Source organism: Suricata suricatta, chromosome 13 (assembly GCF_006229205.1).
Source record: "Suricata suricatta isolate VVHF042 chromosome 13, meerkat_22Aug2017_6uvM2_HiC, whole genome shotgun sequence".
NCBI lineage: Eukaryota > Metazoa > Chordata > Mammalia > Carnivora > Herpestidae > Suricata > Suricata suricatta.
Genome location: NC_043712.1, coordinates 11,769,042 through 11,781,279, shown reverse-complemented (window position 1 = coordinate 11,781,279; position 12,238 = coordinate 11,769,042). Strand labels below are relative to the sequence as shown.

At 36.7% G+C, this 12,238-nt stretch overlaps 1 protein-coding gene across 1 annotated transcript; it reads right to left on the bottom strand.

Moving 5' to 3' along the window:
- Nucleotides 1-8,196: 8,196 nt before the first annotated feature.
- LOC115275848 (olfactory receptor 1361-like) lies at nt 8,197-9,153 on the bottom strand. The gene has a single exon (XM_029919616.1). It carries the CDS (start codon nt 9,151-9,153, stop codon nt 8,197-8,199), a length of 957 nt encoding a protein of 318 aa, XP_029775476.1.
- Between the last annotated feature and the right edge of the window lie 3,085 nt (nt 9,154-12,238).

The window sequence follows — 12,238 nt, the reverse complement described above, 5'->3', positions numbered from 1 at the left end:
TTCTAAGAAGCCCCAAATGCCCCCAGGAAAGAACTTTCTTCAGGTAAGGAAATAGACAAAGTAGCAAATTAATGCATTAATAACTGAAGGACAATTGGGAAATGCTATGGAAATTTTTGTATTTAGATGATACACTTCCACTTTAGGAGTTTATCTCACAGAATGATAATATATAATAAATGAATATATTTTATGTTCAATGCATTGTTGTTTATGATAGTGAAAAATTAGAAATTATCATCATGTATACTAATGGAATTCTGGTTCATTTTGTTTGGTAGTTAGAGAGACAGTATTATCTGTTCACAATTCTTCCTTCCTTTTCTGTCTTCATCATGGCTTTGCTGGGGCAGAATCCACATCTCCATTGCATTGACTTTGGCTGGCTTCAGCTAGCAGTTTATGAACAGGCGTAACAAATGTTGCTTCCAATAAAAAGCTTTGAAAGGGTTTAGATATTTGGTTTGCCCTCTTGAGCTCTGCCCTTGAGTTCATCTCATGTAGCTAAAGTCCCTTAGCTTGAGACTCAGACTGTGAAACACATAGAGCAGTCCTGAACTTGACCCAGGACTGATGCACAGTTGCCTCTTATAACCTGCAGATTTTTGACTAAGACATAAATATCTGTTGTTATAAGCCACTGAGGTTTGGGGAGTGTCTCTTATTCAGTACTTTGAAGGAAATCTCAACCAATACAATACACACATGCTATGAACTGCTGCGCAGTCAATAAAAAGAATGAGGCAGATTAATTCCTAGCCTTACTCTCAACAGCCTTTAGGTACATACAGATATCCAAACATTTAACTATCAGCTCTTTGTTCTTTTCTCCCATTATTTTTTCACTTAAATGCTATTGATGATGATGATGATGATGATGATGTTGATAAATACACATATGGTGCTCATAAGCTGGTCTCTATCATGAGCACTTTACATATATTTTACTCATAAAAATCCTTTTGACATCTCTAAATTATAGATATGCTATGTCTCTTCTTTACTAGATAACCGAGGCAGAGTAGTTGAATCATTGTGAAAGATCACTATAGTGTAAGCCCTAGAGTTGGCTTTTCTTCCTGTAATCCAAGTGTTTGACTTAACTTTGATTTTGGAGGGATCCACTGCAAAGGCTATCTCAAATAAATATATTGCCGGCCACACAACTTATAAAGAACCAGAACCCTTCCCCGCCACTTCCTATCCACCTACTCCTGCCCCTGCAATTCATTCCTTTTAGAGATCTTGGTTGATTTAGATTAACTGACCATTTGGACTGTTTTTTCTCTTCCCACACTTTAAACTTCTGCTCTTATATTTTAAATCTTCCCATAAGATGAATTTTTGAGACCCTAGGCCCCCTCAATAAAAGCAGAACACGAAGCCCAAGCTCTATCACACTCTTTTTCTACCTGTGAACCTGCTGTGTGGCCCCAGGTGTGCAGTATGCTTTCCAGGGCCTGTGAGTAATGAACCTTTTTTTTTTTAAGTTTCCTGGTGGTTATTACTGAGGGCCTCTTGCAATTATAATAAGAACCACAGGGGCAGGTCCAGCTACAACACTGGTTATTGCACAAAGGAGTTACTTACTTCTATTGTTTCAGTGTAATTATAAATACTGTCCCCTTTATCTCCCAAAGGTGTGTGTTTCTTGATACACAATTAACTATCTGAAAAGGAAATCAAGAAAACAATTCAATTTGCAAGAGCATCAAAAAGAATAAAATATTTATGAATAAATTTAACCAAGGAGGTGAAAGATCTGTACACTAAAAATGGCAAAACACTGAGGAAATAAAGCAGACACAAATAAATAGAAAGATATACCATTTGCATGGATGGGAAGAATTAATATTGCTAAAATATCCATACTACCAAAGGTGATATTCAGATTCAATACAATCCCTATAAAAATTTCAAAGGCAATTTTCACAGGAAATTTTTCTAAAATACATATGGAACAACAGAATATCCAAAGCAACTTGAAAAAGAACAAAGCTGAAGATATCACATTTTCTGATTTTGAACTGTATTGCAAAGCTACAGTAATCAAAACAGTATGGTACTAGTATAAAAACAGACACATGGGCCAATGAAACAGAATAGAGAGCTCAGAAATAAACCTAAGCACATATGGTCAATTAATCTTTGACAAAGGCGCCAAGAACACACAATGGGGAAAGGACAGTCTCTTGAGTGCATGATTTTGGAAAAACTGGATATCCATATAGAAATGAATGAAATTGACCCCTCCCTTACACCAGTCACAAAAATTAACTTGAAATGAATTAGAGATTTGAAATGTCAGACATGAAACCATAAAACTCCTAGAGAAAAACATAGGAGAAAAACCTTCTTGACATTGATCTTGGCAATCTTTTAAAAAAAATTTTTAATGTTTATTTTTGAGAGAGTGTATGTGTGTGAGCAGGGGAGGGGCAGAGGAAGAGGGAGATGCAGAATCTGAAGCAGACTGTAGGCTCTGAGCTGTCAGAACAGACCCTAACACAGGGCTCAAACTCACAAGTTGTGAGATCATGACCTGAGCCAAAGTTGGACACTTAACCAACTGAGCCTCCCAGGTGCCCCTTGGCAATTTTTTTTAATATGTCATTAAAAGCATGGACCAAAAAAATCAAAAGTAGACAAGTGGGACCACATAAACTAAAAAGTATCTGCATAGCAAAAGAAAGAATCAACAAAATGAAAAGACAAGGTATGGAAGGGAAGAGGATGATTGTAAATCTTATATTTAATAAGGGGTTACTATCCAAAATATATAAGGAACTCATATAATTCAATAGCAAAAGAAAAACAAACAAAACCATATAATCCTATTGAAATGAGCAAAGGACCACAATAGACATTTTTCCAAAGAAGACATACAAGTGACTAATAGGTATATGAAAAAGTGTTCAACATCATTCATCATCAGGGAAATGCAAATCGAGCCACAATAAGATATTATCTCACACCTGCTAGGATGGCTATTATCAAAAAGACAAGAAATAAAAAGTGTTGACAAAATGAGGAGAAACAAACTCTTCTACACTGTTGATGGGAATGTAAAATGATACAGCTGCTTATGGAAAATACAGTATGAAAAGTTCCTCAAAAAATTAAAAGTAGACCTACCACATGATCCAGCAGTTCCACTTCTAGGTATACACCCAAGGGAAAGAAACTAGAGCCTCAAACTGGTAACTCCATTCCCATATTCATTGCATTATTCACAATAGTCAAGATATGGAAACCAACTATGTGTCTGTCAACAGATGAATGGATAAAGAAATTTGGGTATATATATATATATGATGGAATATTATTCAGGTTTAAAAGATTATATCTTGTCATTTGCAACAACATGAATGAACTTGGAGGACCTTATGCTAAGTGAAATAAGCCAGACATAGAGAGGAAAGAAAACTGCATGCTAGCTCCTATATGCAGAATCGAAAAGAGTCAAATACATGAAAAGTGGAGAGTAGAACCAAAGTTACCAGTGGCAGAAAGTTGGGGGGCAATGCAAAGATATTGCTTAACAATACAAAGTTGCAGTTATGTAGGATAAATATGTCTAGAGATCTAATGTACAGTATGATAAACATAGTTAATAGTATTTCACTGACTATTAAAATTTTGCTAAGAGATTGGATTCCACCTGCTCTTGGCACACACACAAAAATGGTAACTATGTGAGGAGATGATACGTTCATTAGCTTGACTGTAGCAACATCACTAGGTATGTGTTACCAAACCATCATGTTGTATGCCTTAAGTATATAAAATTCTTATTTAAGAAATAAAATAAAACAAAATAAAATAATTTTTCTAGTATTTCTTATTCCTCACTCCTTGATGACTTCAGCATCTGATTCTCTGTCTCCACCACTATTTAATTCTCAAATTTGGAAATACCAATATCCATACAAATGGTTTATCTAACAACTTGGATTCTCAGTGCCTACCCTGTTTAGCTTCAGCAATCTTTTCCTTCACCGCATCTCAGCCACCCACTCATATGGCTATATGTTAGACTTTGCTATTATAAGCTCTTTTTTTTTTTTTTGGTGTTCTTTCTCAGTTTTTTTTCATACAGTTTATTGTCAAGTTGGTTTCAATATAACACCCAGTGCTCTTCCCCACAAGTGCCTTCCTCCATGACCATCACCCCTCTTTCCCTTTCCGCCTCCCCCTTCAGCCCTCAGTTCATTTTCAGTATTCAAGAGTCCCTCATGATTTGCTCTTTCACCTGACTTATTTCAGATCTCCAACTCCATCCACCCTCTGACACTGCTGAGATTTATCATTCCTTGAGATTCTTTTTCATTATCCATCACTTCATTCATGCTATTCCTTCTCACCTTAACAAGAATATATTTTATGGTCCAGAACTGTAACCACCTTCCTGTAAACACTCTTAGTCCTTTTGTCTTGTTTTGCTGTAGCTGGCAAAATTCCAGCCCTGGGTAAACCCAACACTTTGTTTATTCTTGACTCTACTTGATTACTTGAATATCTTTGGAGAACATCACCCAATCATGCTGATTTAATATTAAGCTTCTGAACAAAACACCCAAATGGTCACTCAATATCAGCAGAGCTAGGGCTTACCATAACATCTCCTAGCAGTTCACTTTCCCAAATTCTAGAATACTCCACACATTTCCTTCTATAATTCTCTAAAACAACCCTGCACCCACTACTCTCTATTGAAGTCTCTTCAAATATATGACATCTTCCTGCCATCAAATCCACCAGCCCACCTGCATCTGAACCCATATTTGCTGACTTTCTTTTTGCTACAGGGGAAAATGTGGCTCAGCCCCTTGATAAAACCATCCCCTAGTGATCTGATATGAATCCTCTTTTGAGACCTTTATTCTTGCAATTAAATATTTTTTCACTTGAATTATTAATTTTTAATTACACATTGGGTTATTTCTGTCAGCAAGCAAAAAAACTTAATGTCTTTACTCTTTACAAAAATGAAGAAGAAATTCTCCCTTGACTCTTGTCCTCCTCAAATTACACACCACTCTTTGTCTACCTCCTCAGAAAAAAAAAAAAACACTATACTTCAGAAGTATCTATGATCAAAACCTCCACTCTCAGGTGCAATTTTATCATAAAAGAACTGTAATTAAAATTTTTCCCTTAACACTTCACTTAAGTGCCCTTTTCAAAGCTTCCAGTAATCCAAACCTTGCCAAACCTAATATTCAATTATCTGTTTTATTTAAGGACCTCTCAACAATTTGAGTGAGTGAGACTCCTGTATTCTGGATATACTCTTTCCTAGGATTATTACATACTAAATTTACCTGCTCTCTTCCTACTAATGGCCACCTATCAGTTTCCTTTGCTACCTCCACTCCCAGACCTTTAAATGTTCAGGTGTGCACCCACCTCAGGGCTCTGTTCTTTTCTATATTCTTTTACTATGTGATTCTATCCAGTGCTATGGGTTGAATATGATCTACATTTGGTTGTGACATTTCTATCTCAAAACAATATGTCTCCATGAGCCTGAAGAATTATATATTCAACTGCCTATGAAATATCTCCACTTGGATAGAGATCACAAAATTAACATGGCCATACAGACCTAGTGATTTTGCCACCTTCCACCCAAACCTGCACGACTTCCACCTCCACAGAGACTGTCACATATATTAAAAATTGGCAAAATGATTGCACCCATTTCCACAGTCCATCCTTGATTCTTCTTTTTCCCTTAAATATTACATAAAGTCTATCAGTGCATTTAAACAGCTCTACTTACCTTGTGTCCCAAATCAGACCACCTACTTCTGGTATTATTAGAGCCACGATGAAGTCTCTCCCTCCCAGTCTCTATTATCAGTGGCCTATATTGTCTTTTATGAAGTGACGTGAAAGCTCAGATGGAATAATTCAGTCAGTATAAATACAGAACTTCTTATCATTATTGTGAGTTGAAAATCATGGGAGACTATAAAATTATTACTGTTTTAAAAGAGGTTTAGGCTACTCCATGGTCTACTCAAAAATCCCTCTCCTGGGTGAAACACCTGTATTTTGAAAACTATAAAACACTGATTAAAAAATTGAAGATCACACAAATAAATGGAAAGATATTTCATGCTCATGGGTTGGGAGAACAACTATTGCTAAAATGTTCATGCTACGAAAGTAATGTACAGATTTAATGCAATCCCTCTCAAATTACCTACAGCATTTTTCAAAGAACTAGAATAAATGATCCTAAAATTTATATGAAACCACTGAAGACCCTGAATAGCCAAAGCTATCCTGAAAAAGAAGAACAAAAGTGGAGACATCACAGTCGCAGGCACAAAAATAGACATAGATCAATGTAATAGAATAAAGAGCCCAGAAATAAATCCACTATTATATGGTCAATTAATCTTTGACAAAGGAGGCAGAATATGCAATGAAAAAAAAGTCTCTTCAAGAAATGGTGATAGGAAACTGGACAGTAACATGCAAAAGAATGAAACTGGACCACTTTCTTGCACCATTCATAAACATAAACTCAAAATGGATTAAGGACCTAAATGTGAGACCTGAAACCACAAAAATCCTAGATGAGAACAGAGGCAGTAATTTCCCTGACATTGGCTATAGCAACATTTTTCTACATACGGCTCCCAAGGCAAGGGAAACAAAGCAAAAATAAACTATTGAAACTACATTAAAATAAAAAGCTTCCGCACAGCAAAGGAAACAAGCAATAACACAAAAACACAACCTACTGAAGGGGAGAAGATATTTTCTAATGATATATCTGATAAGAGGTTAATATCCTAAATATATAAAGAACTTACACAACTCAACACCAAAAAAGCCCACCAATAATCCAATTAAAAATGGGCAGAAGACATAAACAGACATTTCACCCAAGAAGACATATAGATGGCCGAGACATATGAAAAGAGGCCCAACATCACTCCTCATTAGGAAAATGCAATTCAAAACCACAATGAGATATCACCTCACACTTGTCAAAATGGTTAAAATAAAAAACACAAGAAATAACAAGTATTGGTGAGGATATGGAGAAAAAGAACCCTTGTGCACTACTGATGGGAATGCAAACTGGTGTAGCCACTGCGTAAAACATTCTGGAGGTTCCTCAAACAATTAAAAAGAGAATTACCATATAACAAAGTAACCCCACTACTGAGTATTTATCAAAAGAAAATAAAATCATGAATTCAAAAAAATATATATGTGCCCTTATGTTTATTGCAGCATTATTTACAATAGCCACAATATGGTAGCAACCCAAGTGTCCATGGATAGAGGAATGGATAAAGATGTGATAAAAACAAATACCTACACACACACACACACACACACACACACACACACTCACCATAAAAAGAATGAAACCTTGCTATTTCCATCTTTAACAATGTGGATGAATCTAGAGGGTATTATGCTAAGCAAAATAAGTCAGTCAGAGAAAGACAAAGCCATATGATTTCATTCATATGTGGAATTTAAGAAACAAATGAACAAAGGAAAAAGAGGCAAATAAAACAACAGACTCTTCAATATAAAGAACAAGCTGGTGGTTACCAGAGGGGATGTGGGTGGGAGCATGGGTGAAATTGGTGAAGGGGATTAAGAGTATATTTACCATGACAAGCACTGAGTAATGTATACATTTGATGAATCCCTATATTGTACACCTAAAACTAATACAACACAGTAAATTAATTATACTGGAATTATAGATACAAACATACATACATACATACATACATTCAAAAACACTCTCCTGTATCATGGTATTGTAACTCACTTTGACTTCTCTCTAGAAAACAGTACATGCCACAACATCACTAAAATGATCAAAGCTTTGCAAGCCTTAGTATGTGTAACAATTTGGTTTGGTAATCCCCTATGCTGTATATTTGACCTGAAATAGGAGAGGTTCAGATATTGAGATCTAAGAACATCTGTTCAGTTCCAATACAATGAAATTCTAGGTCAGTCAATGGTGACCAGAACTATTTATTCATGAACTCAACTTCTTCCCAAGTCCAAACAAGAGGGAGACAACAAGGAAGATTATTCCACAGCAATAAGAATGATACCAGTTATTAGGAAAGTAACTCAAATTTGAGGTATTTTCAAGTTAGATCTTAACTCCTTGTGCTTAGGAGATGTCCTGCCATCCCCCATTTACCTGGGAACCAGGTTGGAAGTTTCCTGAGATGAGAGTTTCCTGAAAAGCCTTCGCAGAGCTCCCTTAACCTCCTGGTTCCTCAGGCTGTAGATCAGTGGGTTTAGCATGGGAGTAACTACTGTGTAAAAGATGGCGATTTGGCAATCCTGGTCCAAGTCATAGCTGGAAGATGGCCGGAGATACATGCGGATCACAGAGCCATAAAGGAGCAGCACAACCAGAATGTGGGAGCTACATGTGGACAGGGCTTTGCGCAGGGCAGCAACTGAGTGCATGCGGGCTATGGCAACACCAATGCGGGCATAGGAACCTAAGATGAAGAAGAAGGGGCTGACCACCACAGCTACACCCTCAGTAAATATTAGCATTTCATTGACCACTGGCCGGGTGCAGGAGAGTTTTAGCAAGGGTGTGATATCACAGAAGAAGTGGGTGACCTGGTTGCCACAAAAGGTTAAGCGGGTGACCAACACACTATAAAGAAGACTGTTGAGGCTGACGACCACCCACGAGGTCAAGGTTATACGTAGACAGAGGCGATGGCTGATGATGGCAGAGTATCTTAATGGGTCACAGATGGCAACATAGCGGTCATAGGCCATGGCGGCTAGCAAGTGGCCTTCCATGCTGCCCACAGCCATAAAAAAGAAGAGCTGGATTATGCAGCAATTAAAGGAGATGATTCTATTCACAGACAGTGTGTGCACCAACATCTGGGGAACAGTGATAGTTGTCAGAAACATGTCAATAAAGGAAAGCTGACTCAGCAGAAAATACATTGGAGTCTGAAGTTTGGGGTCTGAGAGGGCAACAATTACTAATAGGCCATTGCCCATAAGGGCCACCAGGTACATGGCAAGAACAATCCCAAAGATGACTGGCTGCATCTCTGTCCAGCTGGACAGGCCCAGTAAGAAAAATTCAGTTACTTCCGTCCTGTTCCTAGTGGCCATACCACATGATCTATATCACCTTTTACAAAGAGCAAGTGTTAGTATCAAATAACGCTGAAATCTACTCAGAGATAGCTTTTAGGAAACATCGTTTCTTGTACAGACGCCCCTGTTTCAAAAGAGTTTTTTTTTCTTCCCATTTATTACCCTTGTCATTATCTTTCTATCCATCCATGGGAGTACCCACCCACTCTGCAGTTTATTCCAGGTTCATTTATTGACCATTTTATAATCTCTCAATGTGATATATATTAAGGGCATCAGGATAAATCACACATGGTTTCTGCATTTATAAAATTCCCTGTATAACAAACAAGGGATCACTAAACACACAATCTCTTTGGTGTTTATTCTGTGCTAAACAGCATACTAAATATCATACATTTAATTGTCACAACAATCCCATATGGTACAAGCTACTTTTATATTACAGATATGAAAACTAAGGCAAAGAAACTAGTTTGTTGAAGGTCTTATAGGATCTGAGAAACAAAACCTAGATCCAACTCTGTAGAGTTTTATTAGACATAAGTGCCACATTTTGCTGACTGTCAGAGTCGGAAAGAAAAGGAAATTATGTCAAGGCTCCAGGCAGATGTCCAAGTCTCTACCTCTCTGATGGGCATTGGGATCTGGTCCTAACATTGTTTGTCCAGAATCTATTGTTCTTCTGGTAGGGAATTTCTTCTTCCATTAAGTCAATGAACTTACCTGGGATGAGAGTAGAAATGATTAACATCATCATTTCTTTTATTAATGATTAATTTTCAATAAATAACGTAAGCTGCCAGTGGATGGGAGTGTTTCTTTTCAGTTCGGGTTTTCTCTATGGGAAGATGTACATGCGACAGCAAAGAGGTAATATTTTGAGCTACTATATGGATTAGGGTATTTTGGTGAAATACTATATTTTTTCATGAATGTGAGAAAAATTCTTTTAAAATAGTAAGGTGTAAAAGAACATACAATGATAGGTATCAGTCTCTGACCCTAACTTTGCTCCATGTTTAGTTTTCTCTCTTCTGGTGGTTCATACCTTTATGCCTTTAAAATAAAACACTACTTGCTTATGCATCTGTGAACCAATTTTATCAATTTATCTTTTGGCTCTCTACTATGCAAGATGGTTATCTTGTTTACTTTAACCCGATTCTTTTTTTCTTTTACCCAATTTTTTGATGATTATGTTAGGTCTTAAATTCATTGCTTTTCTGCTTTCAAGCGGTATACTTAAATCTTTATTTTTTATTCCGTCAACTGCAGACTCCACTTCTCTTCCTCATCCCTGCACCCTCCCAACATTTGGAAAGCTATACCTTGATCTGTATATTGTCAAAATTAAAAACATATAAATTTATGAGTTGAACCCACAGTTAGCTCCTCCAGGTAAAAGCTATAAATTGGCAGACAACATTTACATTAGTGTAACTACATAAATTATTTTCACTGCAGAGCCAAATGATGATGAGCTGTGGTTGCATTTATTCTTTGATGAGTCCAGTGTTCCACTCCACTAAAGGAGAGTATTCCCAATATTCAGAGAAAGAATCAAAATATTTCTCTTAGTGATTTTCTTTACTCTAAAGATTATGGAGGGGCACCTAAGTGGCTCAGTTAGTTGAGCATCCAACTCCAGCTCAGATCATGATTTCATGGTTTCTGAGTTCAAGCCCCATATCAGGCTCACAGCTATCAGCCTGTCAGTGCAGAGACCACTTTGGATTCTCTCTCCCCCTCTCTTTGGCCCTCTGCCACTTGTGTTTTCTCAAAAATAAATAAATACTACAAAAAAGATCATGGAACAGGACCTTAAATGATAACAAGAATTTACATTTCCCAGTGTCTGTTAGTTTTTATGTCTTCCTGTACCTTTCTCTATGTCTGTGGATATAGATCAAATGATACCCTCTTATAATCCTATTACCCACTCAACATGAACATATAGATGAAGGTGAACAAGAAGAGATGGGAAGCAAGAGGGATGGGATAAGTCCCCTTATGAGAAAAGGGTGAAATAAAATGATCTTCAAGAAGGATAAAGTGCCGGACGTACAGATTTATCCATTATGAAGAGAATGTAATAACATAGAGTCCACTTTCCTCCAAGAAAAGCAAAACTATATTTTTAACTAATTATATGCAAAAAGAGTAATAAGCAGTGGTAGTACTCTTGTTGGCTTACTACTTCAAGATTCATTTCTGTATATTTTCTATTTCCCCAAATTTCAACACTAGTTTTGTCAGGGCCCTGTAGGTCCTTTTAGACAATTTTGAGGGCTTAAGGATGCTGATGCTTTGGAGGAATCCATTTAGGAAAGGTATAAAGACATACCCATACGGATTTGAACACCTCAAGACAGTAAACTAAACTGAAATCAGTAAGAGAGAAAAAGGAAGAATTCCTGAAATGAAACAGAAAAGCATCTCATGTTTACCCATTCCCACCTGGTATTTCAGTGACATCTAAAGTCATGAAGAAGGAACAGAGGTGTAGTGTCAAGCCTGAATCCTGCTTATTCTTGTCTTTCTTCTTTGATGGAAAAACCAAGAGATAACAGACAATCCACTGTTTTATCAATATGTAAATATTTAGGAATCTGCTCTATTAAATGCCTTCTTGGTCTAAATTCTATTTCTAGTCTCTTCTCCTTTGTTGTTTAATCACAAAGTTTGAATCTGAGATGTATAAATCAGAATTTCCTTTTCTCTGTCTCAAAAATGTATCTTCCAAATTCTCACAAAATAAATTAGGTCCTCTGTCACATATTTCTTGCACCTGGGAACTGTGGAATATCTTTCCATATGCTCCCTGACTACATGACTATATTCTCCATCTAAGCCTTCATATTTTCACTCGAAATCCTTTTTTGTCTGTGTTATAACTGACAATTCTCCCATCACATTGCTTCCCTTGACTACAATATTTGTTTCTCATTTTATTCTTTGATGTTTTTAGTACTAACATCACACCATTTCCTAAAAGAGGGTTATGAGTTATTATTTCCTCTTTACTTTCTACTTACCATTAGGACAGAATCTAACCTTATTCTCACCTTTTCTCTGTATCTACCACCATACATTCAAG

Excerpts from the sequence above, each read along its gene's own strand:
- LOC115275848 (XM_029919616.1), bottom strand. The coding sequence starts at position 9,153 with ATGGCCACTAGGAACAGGACGGAAGTAACTGAATTTTTCTTACTGGGC.